General features: G+C 39.6%; 1 protein-coding gene across 1 annotated transcript in view; it reads right to left on the bottom strand.

Annotated features, from left to right (window-relative positions):
• The window catches only part of LOC150083109 (uncharacterized), a 773496-nt gene that overhangs the window by 580326 nt on the left and 176231 nt on the right, over positions 1 to 16939 (bottom strand). Inside the window, exon 5 of the mRNA XM_090378391.1 lies at positions 11279 to 11383. Coding sequence (XP_090234517.1) covers positions 11279 to 11383 — 105 coding nt within the window. The remainder of the gene's footprint in view (positions 1 to 11278; positions 11384 to 16939) is intronic.

Below are 16939 nucleotides of genomic sequence, written 5' to 3' on the forward strand. Positions count from 1 at the left end.
ACAGAAAACAATAATGGACCCAACACTGAACCCTGAGGGAATCCACTAATAACATTAGTCCACGATGAGCAGTGTCCATTGATTACCACTCTCTGTCTTCTCCCCCTCAACCACCCCTTTATCCATAGCAGCAATTTGCCTCCAATGTCACACTGCTCCAATTTGTGTAGCAGTCTTCCATGTGCAACAGTATCAAAAGCCTTTCTAAGATCGAAGTATATAATATCAAAGTTATTCCCTGCATCCAGTTCTTTTGTGACTGCATCATAGTATGCAATCAAGTTGGTCAGGCAAGACTTCCCCTTAACAAAACCAAGCTGTGTCTGAGCTATAACTGAAGTCTTGTCTAAATGATCCTGCAGTGCTTCTTTAACCAGTGCCTCCATTAATTTTCCTGGAACAGAAGTTAAGCTCACAGATCTATAATTACTTGTGTCAGCCTTTGATCCTCCTTTGTGAATTGGGGTCACATTTGCACATTTCCAGTCTATGGGTACCTCCCCTGAGTCCAAGGAAGCTCTCATAATTATGGCTAATGGTTTGCTTACTTCCTTTGCTGCTTCCTTTAATATAACTGGATATATCCCATCCACCCCGGGTGCCTTTCTTGTGTTTATCTTCAACAGTTTCTCCTCCACTTTACTCCCAGTTATTTCAAGATTCTGTAGCTTACTGCTAGAGTTGAATACACCTCTGGCATTCCCCTTGCTGAATAACTCCTCATGTGTGAATGTCGATGCAAAATATTCATTTAGTTTGTTAGCTACCTGAGCAGGATCATCAACAGTTGACCCATCAATATCAAGTGGACCAATCTGATTCATCCCCTTCCTTCTAGAGTTTACATAAGTAAAGAACTCTTTGCTGTTTTTCTTTGCATCCCTTGCCAAGGATTTCTCGTAATCTGCCTTCGCCTGCCTAACCTCCTTTGTAACTTGGTTGCATATCAACTTGTATCTATCATAGGCTTCTGTGTCATGTGTTAATTTGTAAGTATCCCATGCATTTTTCTTCTCTGCCATATGCCTCATTAGTTCATCTGACATCCATTTTGGCCTAAACCTTGAACAGTATTTCTTAGTTGGTATGTAAAGCCTAGTAGCTTCCAAGATAAGTTCTTTGAATGCTTCCCATTTTGAATTTGCTGTTGGTAACATCATCAGTTGATCCCACTGTATAGAATTTAAATACTGTCTCAGTCCATCGTAGTCACCTTTACGGAAGCAATAACCCTTCCCTTTACCCCTAATGGTAGTTACCTCTTTGAGTAAATCCCACTTCAGCACACTGTGATCACTGCCACCTAGTGGTTCATTTATCTGCAGATTCTTAATGCATGAAGAATCACTACTGATAATCAAATCAAGAGTATTACTCCCTGTAGTTGCCTCCCGAACATGCTGATGTAGAAAACAATCATCCAATAAATCCACAAAAGCCCTGCTAGTGTGTGAGTGACCAGTCCCCAAATTCCAGTCAATATCTGGGAAATTAAAATCTCCCATTATAAGACTCTCTGATTTACTGGCCCACTCTATTTCCCTGTACAGTTCCTTATTATACTCATCAGAGTCATTAGGCCTATAGCACACTCCTACTCTCAATTTTGATCGCCCAATGCTTATGTCACACCAAACTGACTCAGCACTGCACTGTCCAGCGATGTCGACTGGCTTCACTTCCTTGGTTTTTATGTGTTTCTTAACTAATAGCATAACTCCTCCCCCCTTCCTATCCTGTCTGTCCTTTCTGTAGACGTTGTACTCCCCAAATTGCAGTTCTGCATCCCTTATATCTGTGTGACACCACGTCTCTGATATCCCAACAATATCTGCCTTTGATGTTTTGAGCAATACCTCAAATTCATCAAATTTATTTACTAAACTCCTAGCATTGGTGTACTCGCAAGTATACCTGCATCTGTTTCTATTCTTAGCAGCCCTAACACAATCCATGTGTTTACTTGTACCGCAATGGCTCCCAGCAGTCTCTGAAATACCACGCATCTTGTTTTTCAGGCTTCTGCTCATTCCAATAGAAGCAGTGCAAGAATCACTTTCTCCTCTGCCAGTGGCTACTGTCAATCTATTGGTCTTTGTCTCCCAAGCTAGCAGTTTTCTGACCCACCTAACACTGCCTCGATAGCATCAGCAAATATTCTTGCACCCTTTCTATTTAAATGTATCCCATCCCTGTAGAAGCAATCTCTCCTGTTAACAAGTATAGTCCAGGCTGAAAAAAATTCTACCCCTTGAGCCTTGCACAATCTTTCCAGGGCCGAATTGATAGACAAGGCTCTCATCATATACTCCCTCCTATCGTGTCTGGGCAGAATTGCAGACACTTTCAAATTCAACTCTAATTCTCGGCTTTTGTTCAACAGTGACCTGTACTTGTTAAGTAATTCTGCCGGTCTCCTACTCTTAATATTATTAGTGCCAACGTGTACAACTATATCACCTTTTGTGTCCTTAAAAGATGATATTCGCTCTACAACGTCATCAACCTTTGCCCCTGGCAGACATACCCTGGTCCTGTTCCACCTATCTTTTTTACAAAGCATGTTCCCCGTTTCCCTGACAATAGAGTCACCAACAACTACTAGTTCCTTCGGGACCAGCGCATTCTGCCTTGGTGGTTGTCTCTGTGGCACGTGATGCCCAAGTGCAAGCTCTGGCGTTGATGTGGGCAGCTGAGAGCTTGATGGGCCCCTCAATTTAGTTTCTTCGAGGGCATCCACCCTGTCCTTCAAGCTCTCATATAGGCCCACAAGAACGTCGAGTTGTTGCCTGATATCGATACACTCCTTGCATCGCGCACATACAAAGACATCCCCCTTGGCAGTATCATGTCCCGTACCCGATTGCTCTGCAAACATCAAGCAAACAGTGCATTTTATAAGGCTGTGAGTCAGAGGACAACTGCCCCCCTCAGTTCTGCTCTGAGCCACAGCACTTCCATTAGCTTGAGCCTTTTGCTTTGCTGCTCTGGTCTCTATACAAAGGGTACTAGGAAAGTTTTGCAATACAGCTTTGTTTATTTAATTTTTTCAAAGTAATTTCCTCTACATTCAATACACCTCTCCATCCTCCGAAACCAATCTATAAACCAGTTCTGCCAAGTTTCACTAGGGAGTAAAGCACACTCGTTGTCCCAAGCCCGTAGAAGGTCCTCCTCACTGGAAAACCGCCTCCCTTTTAGCTTCATTTTCACATGCGGGAACAGTGCAAAGTCGCAGGGAGCAAGGTCTGGCCTGTAGGGAGGGTGCTCGAGAAGTTTCAGTCCTGTCGTGGTCAAATATTCGGTGCAGACTTTGGCGCGGTGAGCTGGAGCATTTTCGTGATGGAGGTACCAGGTGTCCATTCTTGACTTTGGCCGCAGGTTCTTCATAGATCCAATGACTTTAGGCAGGCATTGTTCAGTATACCACTTAGCTGTGACTGTCTTCTGCGTGTCCAAAACGACATGTTCCACAATTCCACTCGATTTGAAAAATACAGCTATCATTTTCTTCTTTACAGATCGGGATTTTCTGACAATTACGGATGTGTCGTCATCATCAAAGACCCAAACTTTGTTTTGAGCCTTGGTCGGCAGATCGTAATAGTACAGCCAAGTCTCGTCACCTGTCACGATGTTGTTCACATACCGAGATTGTCCCTTATCAAACTTTTTTAACATCTCCCGGCACCAAGTCACACGTCGTGTCATCTGCTCTTCAGTCAGTTGATGCGGCACCCAGAGAGAACAAAGTTTCTTCACGTGCAAATGATCTTGCAGAATCGAAATAATTGCTGGTGCATTTAGGTCCAAAGTATCCTCTATCTGTTGGTAGGTCACTCGCCTGTTTTCGTCAAGCATTTTCCTCACAGCAGTAACGTTTTCCTCCGTAACTGACGTTTGTGGCCTTCCCGGCCTCTCCGAATCCTCCAGAGTGAAATTTCCCCTTTGGAATTCTCTATACCACCTGAATATCGTTGTACGATGTGGACAATTATCATCTAGTGCAAGAGTCATTTCTTCTAAGCACTGGTCTATGGTTAAACCATGCACGAAATTATACCGCAAAACTGTCCTTATCTCATTTCGTGACCACGATGCCATCGCAAGCACTTTACACTCTCACTACTAATGAATAACTGAGCCCATCGACTTGGCGCGGCGGCTACTATGCACGTATGAACATGTCTCAACATGCAGCAACAAGCAGCTTTCTGTGATTCATTGTTGAGTCATATTGCAAAACTTTCCTAGTACCCTTTGTATATCTACATATAGACATATATGTATCTATATATCTATAATTAGCTACATAATCATTATTATATTCTATATTATGTATTTATATCATATTATTGCTAATGATATGTTTATTTCCAGGGTATGTCAATGTAGAACAACACAGGCAGTCTTAGTCTTGACAAGTTCTTTTGGCCATATGGAACACTGTATACTGTTTTGCCTATGTTTATAATACATATTCATATTCAGTACATATTATACTATCACTATATAATAATTATATATATATATATATATATATATATCAATTTGAATGGATAGCAAAAACGCTGGTTGATCTAGAACAGTGGTTCCCAAACTACTGAGATCTATGGACCCTTTCAAAAATCAAAAAAGTTTCCAGATCCCTATATATAACATATGCATATAGCATTAGCATTATGCATTAGTAGAGGCATACGATGCAAGAAAGCAAGCTTATGAAGCATCAGCAAAAAAAAAAAAAAAAAAAAAAAAACCTTCCCATTTCACTGCTCCATTCTTCCAAATGCCTGTCCAGCTCAGCCTTAAATTCGTTTAGGTTATCAACTTCCACAACAAAAGATTGAAGTCTGTTCCACCAATCAACACCCCACTGGCCAAAGGCAAACTTCGTCACATCTATTCTTCAACTGTCTTTTCTCAATTTAAATCTATGCCCTCTCCGGTTCTTAATCTGAGCAAGATGAAAAATCCCATCAACATTCAGCTTGCTCAACCCATTCAAGGCCTTATACACCTCAATCAGATCACCTCACAGGTGCCTACACTCCAGGCACTGCAATTTGTGGAACTTAAGCCTTTCTTGGTAAGAACATCCCTTTGTCACCCTCACCAATCTTGTTGCCCTTCTTGGTACTTGTTCTAGCAACTCCTGATCCTTCCTAAAATGAGGCCTCCAGACCTGTACACGGTACTCTAGGTGTGGCCTGACCATTGCCTTGTAAAACGGGATAATCACCTCCCTGACCCTGCTAGCAAAATTCCTATATATCATTGACAAGAACTCCATGACCTGCCCTGGTAGCCCGTCTGCACTGCTCAGTGAACTTCATATTTGACTGTACAATTGCCCCAAAGTAAATGGGTGTCATTCTCACCCCTTCACCTAGTGGGTTAACCATTGCGAACTAATATATCCCACCCCCGGAGCGGAATGGGCAGCTTGACCTTCCTACCGGATTTGACACTGCTTGGACGTGACACCGACGAGGACATTCTGTGGCTTTGCTGCCAACATGGCAATGGCGATCTGAACTGGGTACTCTAACCTGGTTCTCTTTAAAACCCCATTCCCAGGCAGGGTAGGGAGGAGAGGAGACAGGTCTCTGTCTCCTCTCCTTGCCTCCTTATACTTTGCCTGGTGGGGCTCGCCTCCACTGACCTCTTTGGGGATGCCTACTCTATTGTCCCTATTCTTCTATCTGTTTTCCCCCGTCTTCAGTCTCCCCTTCTCTCGCTAAACCGAGTATACCCGTTAAGAATGCCGCCAAATTCTAATAAACGTCTAAATTCTACCATTTTCTTGTAACCCCCCCCTACCCTTTTTTTAGGCTTTCCACTTAAATCTTTGGAAATTATATGGTGGAGCCTGCCAGAGCACTTTAATAATCTACTGGGTGCCTGACCTGCCTCCTCATGGCAAAGTGTGGACAATGATTGGTCCCAATAGCTAAATGGTCGGAGAAACAACAGAACATAACGCTACACAACAGACCACTCCCCACACACTTTTTAAATCTCTCTTTTAAAGCCTCAACAGAGTTCTGTGTCACTCACAAAGAATACAACTCAGAGATGGAGGAACCACCTGGAGCCGTCAGACAACTAACACACTTTACATTATACAATTACCCCCAGGTCTCTTTCACTTTCCACTTCCCTGAGTGTAGTACCACACAGTTGGTACATTTCTCTTGGATTATTGCTACCCAAAAGCAGTACTTTGCATTTGTCAATGTTAAACTTCATTTGCTACTTCCCAGCCCATTTGCCCAACTTACATAGATCCAGTTGGATTAGCATACTGTCTTTGCTGTCGTTAACAATCCTGCCAACCTTGTATTACCTGCAAACTTGGACATTAATCCTGATATACATTCATCAATATCACTGATGAATACACAAAACAACAATGGGCACAGCACCGAACCCTGTGGAACTCCAATAATAATATTTGTCCACGAAGAACATTGTCCATTGATTACAACTCTCTGTCATCTCTCACCCAACCATCCCTTTATCCATTGTAGCAAATTACCCTTAATATCATACCGTTCCAATTTGTTCAGCAGTCTTCCCTACACACACACACACACACAAGTGTTCAAAGAAAGTGCATCACCTAGGAATTTCACATTTCTAACCATTTTTCGAGATGGTATGTTACATTAATGACTAGCATCACAAATAGAAATATAAATAAAAGATATTTATTAATAGTTAAGGCAAAGCTAAGTAATATTTGACAGGTGCTCTCAAAATATTCCAAAATGAGCATTTGCAACCTTTATAAAGTTTTGGTAACCAAGACTATTACTATTATGGCTGAAATGTTATCAGATGCCCTCACAATTTGCTTCAGTTTATCATTTTAAATGGAAAACAAAATGAAATTCACCAGGCACAAACTAATATTTAGTTGAACTGCCTCTGGCCATAATGACAACAGCACACCATCGAGGCACTGACAAAATCAATTTCTGAAGATAACCAACTGATAGTTCATGGTTCCAAACACATTATGGCTTCCTGAAGTTCACAAAGGGTCTTTAGTTTCTTTCTGGCAACTGCAGATTTCACTATGCCAACAGTTCTCGATAGGATTCAGATCCATGCTTTTTCCTGACCAGCTAAAAGTTGTGATAGACCATTCTTCCAACCATTTTTTCCTGTAACAAATGTAAACACATTACTGCCAAACCTCTAATGCAGAAATGAAGCTAAAATAACTACTGAAGAGCCTACTTACACTTTTCACCCGATGACAAGGAGCAGAATCATCCTGAAAGATGCAGTTACTTGGCAGGTTAAAATGGTCTCTAGTAGTTGGCAGCAATTTGCCTTCCAATACTGCCAGGTATCCATTGGCATTTACGGAACCTCTTATAAACTGCAGGTGACCTACTTCATGATACGAAATGCATCCCCATATCATTTGGCAGGTAGGGAATTTCACTGTCGACACCATACAGTCTGAATAGTATTCTTCACGTCTATGGCAAATCATGTCTTCCATCAGAACCATGCAGGTTGAATTTCTTCTCATCCGACAAATAACTGACTTCCACTGCTCAGGGGTCCATCTGACATGCCCCTCACACCAAATTAATCAGGCCATTTCATTTTTTGTGTGAGGAGGGGCTTCTAAGGATGATGGGCTACAAGTCCATTTTTGAGGAGGCGTCTTCTGACTGTTACTACACTTGCTATCACTCCTATATGTTCTTCCCATTCTCTTTTCAGCTCAGACGAAAAAGCTTTACAGTTTTTAAGGCATAAACGCTTCAAAATGCGGTCCTGTTTTGGTGTAGAGACTCATTTGCATCCAGTTCCTTTTCCTATCAGCAGAACCAGTATTCTTAAGTTTTTTAAAGAAATCTACTCACTGTCATCTGATTACAAGACACTATCAGCAATATGACGAGAAGAACGCCCTTCCTCGTGTAAAGCAACAATAGCACTCTTTCTTCGTGGCATCAACTGCATGTAACTCGCCATCCTGATACAAGCAAGGAATGACTGCAACTCTTGCAGAGCGTGCTTATATAGCTGAAAGTAACAGTTAATGCGATATTACGTCATCACCTATGCATGTCAAATTTATCTAATGCAGTAGGTAAGAAATATTGCAGTCAAATTCAGAAAAATTTTATCAAAAATTTAATGGTAATGATGATTGCTATGAACAGCCACAATGAGACTCTTACAGCCCATTAATATTAGCTGGTCCAAAATGACGTTACTAAACTTGAAATATCAACCTTACAAGAGGCAACTGCCACGGAAGAGCATGATGATCCTCGTCATCTTCCCAGTCAAAGGTACTCAACAGAATTCTTGCTTTTGACAGATGACAAAACCTCTAGTGTCAGGGAGGAGGTGAACAGCCACAATGAGACTGTGCCTCTATATATACATAATTTCACAATTCATCATTTCCCATGCAGTCAACTTTCATTGCTGTGAACAGCAATGAAAGTTGATGTAAACAGTCGCAGACTGTAATGGCATAATTTATATTATCTAATCCAAAATTGGCATTTTTCAGCATGTAGTTTCAATTTTATATTAAGCTATGTGGTCTCGGATCAGTATGGTAACTATATCCAAAAGTTAGGCGCCTCCGTAGCCAGGTGGGAAGGAGCAGCAGTGCGTAGCACACGCTTCTTGATTAGACCGGGGTTCGAGCCCGTCACCACCAAATACGGAGGATGCGGAAAGGTTAAGGAATGACCACCGCATATCCTGGAGCAATATGGCCTTAGTTGCTAATGCTCCTAAAAACCAAACAACATATCCAAAGTCCAACAAACAGGAGGTTACAAGATTTAAATAATGAACTTAAAGTGTTTCGGCTTTTTTTTTTTCCCAAAGTATCCCAAGAAAGTCTTCCCTTCTAGTACTGGTATTTACATTTACATTGTTTACTTGATTTCTGCCTTATTTACAACAAGTGTATCCAGATATTCCAATAAATCATAGTAGGCCAATTTGTTCATTAAAACAGATCATGCAACTTGTACACCAATTTGATTTCAAATTAATTAACCAAGCTGATTCCTAAGTTCAATTCTCTTTTGAAAAACTGACACTGAGAAGATCTGGGGGGCAATAAAATTTTGTTCATTTTCTAGAAGGATATGAACATTATCTACCAATGGGTTAGGGACATTATTTACAAGATGCTGTCTCTGTTCCGAGTACAGTGGACAACGTTGAAACTGTGAACTACCTCGAGCTAGTAGTTCACGCGGTGCCCAACAGATTTCAGGCTATGTTTCCCTAGAAAATTTTAAACATCCCCTGGCACACAGTTTGCGAACCACTGGCTTAGACCATTACTGGCAGCCTGTCAATGTTCTTTTGGTAGCCATACATTACTCCCTACCTGTTAGTAGGGAGTAATGTATGGCTACCAAATCCAGTGTCTGCTTTAACACAAGAAGCAGACACTGGATTTGGACCCTAATTGGTTCCCTACAAATCTAATATAAAATATGCAGGGGTGGGGAATTTTCTTGTGTTGGACAGCCAGCTATTACAATGCAGTAATGAAGGAACAGGATGCAAGATATAACTTTGACTTCATATACTTACATTTCAGTAAAACTTTTAACCCTGTCTGTCTCATTTCTTACAATAATGAACTTACAGCCCTTATGAACATCTTCAACATAGAGATTTTTAGAGAATATGTCACTTCAATTAATCTTGTTTAACCTTATTTGGTTAACTATGACTATTCAAACTCACTTCTTGATATAAATTATCAAAAAGATTCTTTCCTCTGGAAAAGCAGTCTCAAAACCTGTCAAACGTCACCCCCCCCCGATGTGACCCAGAAAAAAGCACTCACATTAACCAAAGATAACTACATAGCTGCCAACTTTTGCCTCTCGATAAGCTTCTTCCCCCCCCAAAAGTCCACAATGCACTAGAAATTAAATTTCACTGAGAACATACACTGTTTAGGTTAAAATAGCCATGGCATTCTTTACCAGTACAGCATGCTTTCAAATATTAGATATTTAGGATTTTTCTGCCTGTGAACTTCTATCTGAACCTGTCAGACATCATGTGATTATGACTGCTTGAAGAGAGAAATAGGGCAGATTTTGCTCACCTCAGAAATGATGAATCAAAGTTTGTTTTATGAAAATTGCACTACTGTTCAAATTTGACTGTTAAGAGCATTTCCAACATTTCAACCAAATGATAAGATCTTAAATTTAGGATCTTAATTAACTTAATCTTAATTTTTTTCCCCCACCTGAAATGAGAGAATATTCTCTCACATTCATAACTGCAATTAAGAATAATTAAAATATCAAGAATGACTTGGGAAAATCTGTTCTATTTTGTGTTTCCTTGTGCAATAGTTAAGTCCTGAACCAAGGGCTTGACTATTGCACAAGGTAACATACAATCAATTCTTTCTTCTTTCATAATAGTTTCTTGTAGGCTTTTACATTGAAAATGACATAATTAGTACTACAAAATATCTATTTCTTTATATAATGAGAAGTACTAGGTGTGTGCGTGTGTGTGAAATTATTCATTCCAATTTTGTAAAAAAAAAAAAAAAAAAAAAAAAACACTAGTTCATTGAATAGCACTATTGGATGACAAACTGATTCTCTAAATATGATTTCTGAGACCATATTATGATAGCAAGATGCAGAAGGGATGAAACTGAGTAAAAAAAGATGGAATCTACACTGTAAACTTGACAGTGGGCACCAATGATAATGCTCTCAGTAACATGATTCAGTTGAGTTCCTAAGAGTTATCAAGTTCATGTTTATTCTGTCTTGCTCTCTTCTCTTCTTCCTCTTACAACTATTTTCAAGAAAATATCATGGGCCATGTTTTTCCAAAACTTCTATATGTAATATCACTGCTTTCTTCTAAATCTGCCAAACACGTACATCAGCCATTCAACTTCACACACACACACATCATTCTTCTTCTCCTTTGTCATTTATGGCTTCTGTTTATAAGACATGGAACATTTCAACATGTGCACAATGTAAAAATTTCAGCCTATAAATTCAAGTTCAATATCAAGAAAGTGTTTTATGTCACAGCCACTTTCAAATCCTTCCATGATACTAGAGAATTAAAAGGTTTTTAACCTTTTAATTTTTCACCTAAGGGTGAAAAAATATATATATATCTATATATAAATAATACTAAGAAGATGAAAGATCAATCACAATTAAAGTTTTTCAAAACCAGTAGGGAAAAAAAAAAAAGAAAGTTAAGCTTCATTTACCTTTTTCCCATTACTAGCAAAGATAGAGAGATCTGAGAAATAGCCCTCTTCTAAGGCACACAGGAAGGAAAATGGAAGGTCATGTTTTGAATCATTATTAGATACCTGAAGTAATAAAATCAATAAATTAGAGAGAGAGAGAGAGAGAGAACATGTTTGCTGCTTACCAATTTGTATCTTTAAGAATATGCATATATCAGCAACATTTCTTTAATGATGTTTTAACATCATTAAAAAAATATATAACTTTAGAAATTCTCCATATTTATGCCATACTCCTCTTTAATTTCCTCTCTTATTCAAATATAGAACCACATATTCTCTCCTATCAAAAATCAACTAATAAGCTAAATTCTGGTTAAAATCTGGTCATGCATGTTTTTTCCATTTGACAGACACTGAAAAACTAACAAATTATATACAATTTATAACATCCCACTAAAACACTGAACAGTAATATATCTTAGAATCTTAGTATCTTAGAAATAAGCTACCTTTAAAATTTAAGTTTTGAAAATGAGCTCATTTTTATTTGGGAACTTTTTAATTGTTTTTAAATTCAGGCTTAAGCAAATGAAAACTAATGTTGGTATATTGTTGGGGACTAGGCACCTCGCTAGTCTCCTAAGCACCTAGGAGACTAGTGAGGTGATCTGATTGAGGTGTATAAAACCTTGAATGGTCTGAGCAAGCTAAATGCTGATGGGATTCTTCTCTTGCTCAGATTCCGCATCTGAGGGGACATAAATTCAAAGAAAGTTGTAAAACAGATGTGTTGCCTTTAGTCGGCAGTTTGATTGCTGGAACAAACTTCCATTTGTCATTGAGGAAGTTGACAGCTTAAATAAATTCAAGGCTGAACTAGACAAATTTTTGGAGTGAATGGATCAGTGAAATGTGAAGGTGGTTTTTTTTTTTTTTTTTTTTTTTTGGCTGATGCAAGCTATATGAGAAAGCAAGCTATATTAGCTTGCTTTCTTGCATCATATGCCCCTACTAATGCTAATATTATACAACTTTTATTATTAACCCAACACTGACACACTTTCTAAAAGCAACCATGACAAAATGGAAGACCACAATCAAGGTCAACAACATCATAATCAGACCAATCCCATCAGAAGAGGAATCTTCCAAGGAGATGACATGCTCAAAAAAAGCAAGTATGGATATAAACTTAAAGAAGGGAGGAAAAACCTGTATACCCTCTCTCACCTGGTAACATGAATTTCTATGCTGCAATCAAGAATCAACTCAAAGAAATACTAAAGAGTTCAGCACTGACATCAGGATGCAATTTAGCCCAGACAAATGCAAGGCCCATTCCAGGCATCAAGGAAATCCAGTCATTTGAAACTACAAGATAAAGACTGATGAAGAGATTGAAGCCATGACACAGGGAGAGACCTACAGATATCTTGAGATGATGATGCTGGCTCAACAGTCAGGCAACAAGGAGATGGTAATAGCATTCTCCATATAGTGCAAAGAAGCCACACACTTTTGCTCCACTGGCACAAAAAAAAAAAAAAAAAACAAGTACATAACAAAACACAAATTATATGCTTCCCTCCTTAATGCAGGTAAATATCCAGTTGACCTTTAAATTTATTTAAAAACTCAGCTCCAACTGCCGGCGTAGGCCACTTGTACCATCTATCAACTGGCTAAAAGAAAACTTCCTACAATCAAATCTAAACCTCAAGACTGTAATTTGAATTTATGACTCCTAGTTCTGGAGTCATAACTAGGGGTCTTATAAACCACAATCAGATCATTTCTGAGGTGCCTGGATGCCAGGCTCAGGTAGCCCACAATCTGAGTCTTTCCTCACACAGTCATCCATCTGCCAATCTCACCATTCAAGTTGCCCATCTTTGGACCCTTTCAAGAAGCTCTGTCTTTTTCAGGTGAGGTCTCCATATTAAAGTATTCCAAATGCAGTGAGATTATGACCTCCCTATTGCTACAGGATAGTATTCAATAAATCACAGATACAACACCATGGGCTTTCCTAGCTGCCTGTTTACACAGTTCAGAAAACTTCGTATCTGTCCACATTGCAATTCCCAGATCCCTTTCCTCCTTCACTGTTGGGTTGCTATTCCTCAAGTATAAGACCTTGCATTTAGCAGCATTAAAACATAGCTGCCACTTCTCTGACCATCTTTAAAGTCTGTTAAATCATCTTGAAGGAGCACTGCTTGGCACTGATCATTAACAACTCTACCAACCTTAACATCATCAGCAAATTTTGACATCACACATTCTATCCCTTTGTCGATGTAATTTATGAAAATGAGAAACAACCCAAGGTCCAAGAACTGATCCTTGAGAGACCCAACTACTGATGTTACACCAAGCTGAAGAATATCCATTAATCACAACTGTCTACCCTGCGGCTTAGTATTTTACAAGTGATCCCAACCTGTTCACAAGCTTGTACAGTTCAAGCTTATGAGGTACCAAATCAAATGCTTTACTAAAATCCAAATAAACTATATCAAAACTATTCCCTAAATTCAGCTCATGAGAAACTGCGTGAAAATAGTCTGCTAAGTAATTTAAACAATTTGCTCTTAACAAAGCCATGTTGTGTGTCCTTCAGAATCCCATATCTAAATGTCAAATCCCTAGATTGCACTCTTAATCACTGCCTCTTAAAATTTTTCCTACCACTGAAGTCAGACTAACCAGACTCTGTAGTTATCAACTTCACTCTTATAACTACTTTAATGTATTGGTAATACACTGGCACTCTCCAATCCAAAGCAATTTCTCCTGAGGCCAAAGATGTCCTCATAATTAACCTCAATGGGTCAATACACTCCCTCACACTCTCCCTCAAAACCACAGGGTATATGCCATCAACTCCAGAAGTTTTACTTGCCTTTATGCTGAGAAGATTTTCTAATAAACAATCATCTGTAATTACGAGATCACTAATTTCATATAGCCCAGCTACACTCACACAGCCTCTTTTCAGCATGAAGGATCTTTTGTCAGTAAAGGCAGAAGCAAAGTACCTGTTCGATTCATCGACATCAGCTGGCTTGTCTAAGACTTCACAACATCCAGTGCACAATGGTCCAATCTGATTAGCTTTTTTCTTCCTTGTATTCACATACACAAAAAGTTCCTTGTCCCCATTCTTTGCTCTCTTAGCCAATGCTTTCTCATACACAACTTTGGCCTCCCTGACCTTATTTGTGGTACTATTACATTTCAACCTGTACCTGTTATAGGCTTCAGTACTTTTCATTGCTTTGTAACTGTCCCATGCTATCTTTTTATTCTCTTTTTGACCAGCCAAGCTCTGCAGTCATCCATTTCGGCATCTCCTCCTGCAATATTTTCTTGAAGGTATGTATGTGTTCATGGCTTCTGTGATTTTTTCTTTAAAAGTATTCCATAATTCAGATGCATTTGCAATCCCTCGGCAATCTGTACAGTTCACAAATGCCATATAGTGTCTTAACCTATCAAATCCCCTCTTCTGAAGTTAAAACCTGTGCCTTTACCTCTGACTACTGCAACATCTCTCTTCATCTTCCAACTGACAATGGTGTGATCACTTCCTGACAATGGTTCCTATACTTATACTATATTCAGGTGATTTCACCTGAATTGTTAGTAATGAACATCCTTTGTAAAAAGGATAGGTGGAATAGGACCAGGGTATGTCTGCCAGGGGCAAAGGTTGATGACGTTGTAGAACGGATATCATCTTTTAAGGGCACAAAAGGTGATATAGTTGTACACGTTGGCACTAATGATATTAAGAGCAGGAGACCGGCGGAATTACTTAGCAAGTACAGGTCACTGTTGAAAAAAAGCCGTGAATTAGGGTTGAACTTGAAAGTGTCTGCAATTCTGCCCAGACACGATAGGAGGGAGTATATGATGAGAGCCTTGTCGATCAATTCGGCCCTGGAGGGATTGTGCAAGGCTCAAGGGGTAGAATTTTTTTCAGCCTGGACTGTACTTGTTAACAGGAGAGATTGCTTCTACAGGGATGGGATACACTTAAATAGAAAGGGTGCAAGAATTTTTGCTGATGCTGTCGAGGCAGTGTTAGGTGGGTCGGAAAACTGCTAGTTGGGGGGGATACAAGGACTAATAGATTAACAGTAGCCAGTGGCAGAGGTGGAAGTGATTCTTGCACTGCTTCTATTGAAATGAGCAGAAGTCTGAAAAACAGGATGCAGGATATTTCAGAGACTGCTGGGAGTCATTGCGGTACAAGTAAACACATGGGTTGTGTTAGGGTAGCTAAGAATAGAAACAGGTGCATGTATACCTGCGTGTACACCAATGCTAGGAGTTTGGTAAATAAATTTGATGAATTTGAGGTATTGCTCAAAACATCAAAGGCAGATATTGTTGGGATATCAGAGACGTGGTGTCACACAGATATAAGTAATGCGGAACTGGAATTTGGGGAATACAATGTGTATAGAAAGGATAGACAGGACAGGAGGGGAGGAGGGGTTATGCTATTAATTAAGAAACACATAAAGTCCAAGGAAGTGAAGCCAGTCGACATCGATGGACAGGGCAGCGTCGAGTCAGTTTGGTGTGACATAAGCATAGGGAAATCAAAATTGAGAGTAGGAGTGTGCTATAGGCCTAATGACTCTGATGAGTATAATAAGATATTGTACAGGGAAATAGAGTGGGCCAGTAAATCAGAGAGTCTTATAATGGGGGACTTTAATTTCCCAGATATTGACTGGAATTTGTGGGTTGGTCACTCGCACACTAGCAAGGCTTTTGTGGATTTATTGGATGATTGTTTTCTACATCAGCATGTTCGTGAGGCAACGAGAGGGAGCAATACTCTTGATCTGATTATCAGTAGTGATTCCTCATGCATTAAGAACCTGCAGATAAATGAACCACTAGGTGGCAGTGATCACAGTGTGTTGAAGTGGGATTTACTCAAGGAGGTAACTACCATCAGAGGTAAAGGGAAGGGTTTTTGTTTTCGTAAAGGCGACTATGATGGTCTGAGACAGTATTTAAATTCTATACAGTGGGACCAACTGATGATGTTACCAACAGCAAACTCAAAATGGGAAGCATTCAAGGAACTAATCTTGGAGGCTACCAGGCTTTACATACCAACTAAGAAATATTGTTCAAGGTTTAGGCCTAAATGGTTGTCAGATGAACTAATGAGACATGTGGCAGAGAAGAAAAATGCATGGGATACATACAAATTAATGGGTGACATGGAAGCCTATGATAGATATAAGTTGGTCTGTAACCAAGTCACAAAGGAGATTAGGCAGGCAAAGGCAGACTATGAAAAATCCTTGGCAAAGGATGCAAAGAAAAACAGAAAAGAGTTCTTTACATACTTGAACTCGAAAAGGAAAGGGATGAATCAGATTGGTCCACTGGATATTGATGGTTCAACAGTTGAGGATCCTGCTCAGGTGGCTAACAATCTAAACGAGTATTTTGCATCTACATTCACGCATGAGGAGTTATTCAGGAAGGAGAATGATGTAGGTAAAGTAAACATTGGCAGTGAGCTGGATGATTTTGTAATAACTGAGAGGAAAGTGGAGGAGAGATTGTTGGGGATAAACATAAAAAAGGCACCTGGGGTGGATGGGATCTATCCAGTTATATTAAAGGAGGCAGCAAAGGAAG

The sequence above is a fragment of the Mastigoproctus giganteus genome, chromosome 7 (assembly GCF_048544385.1).
Source record: "Mastigoproctus giganteus isolate SK-2022 chromosome 7, ASM4854438v1, whole genome shotgun sequence".
Classification (NCBI taxonomy): domain Eukaryota; kingdom Metazoa; phylum Arthropoda; class Arachnida; order Uropygi; family Thelyphonidae; genus Mastigoproctus; species Mastigoproctus giganteus.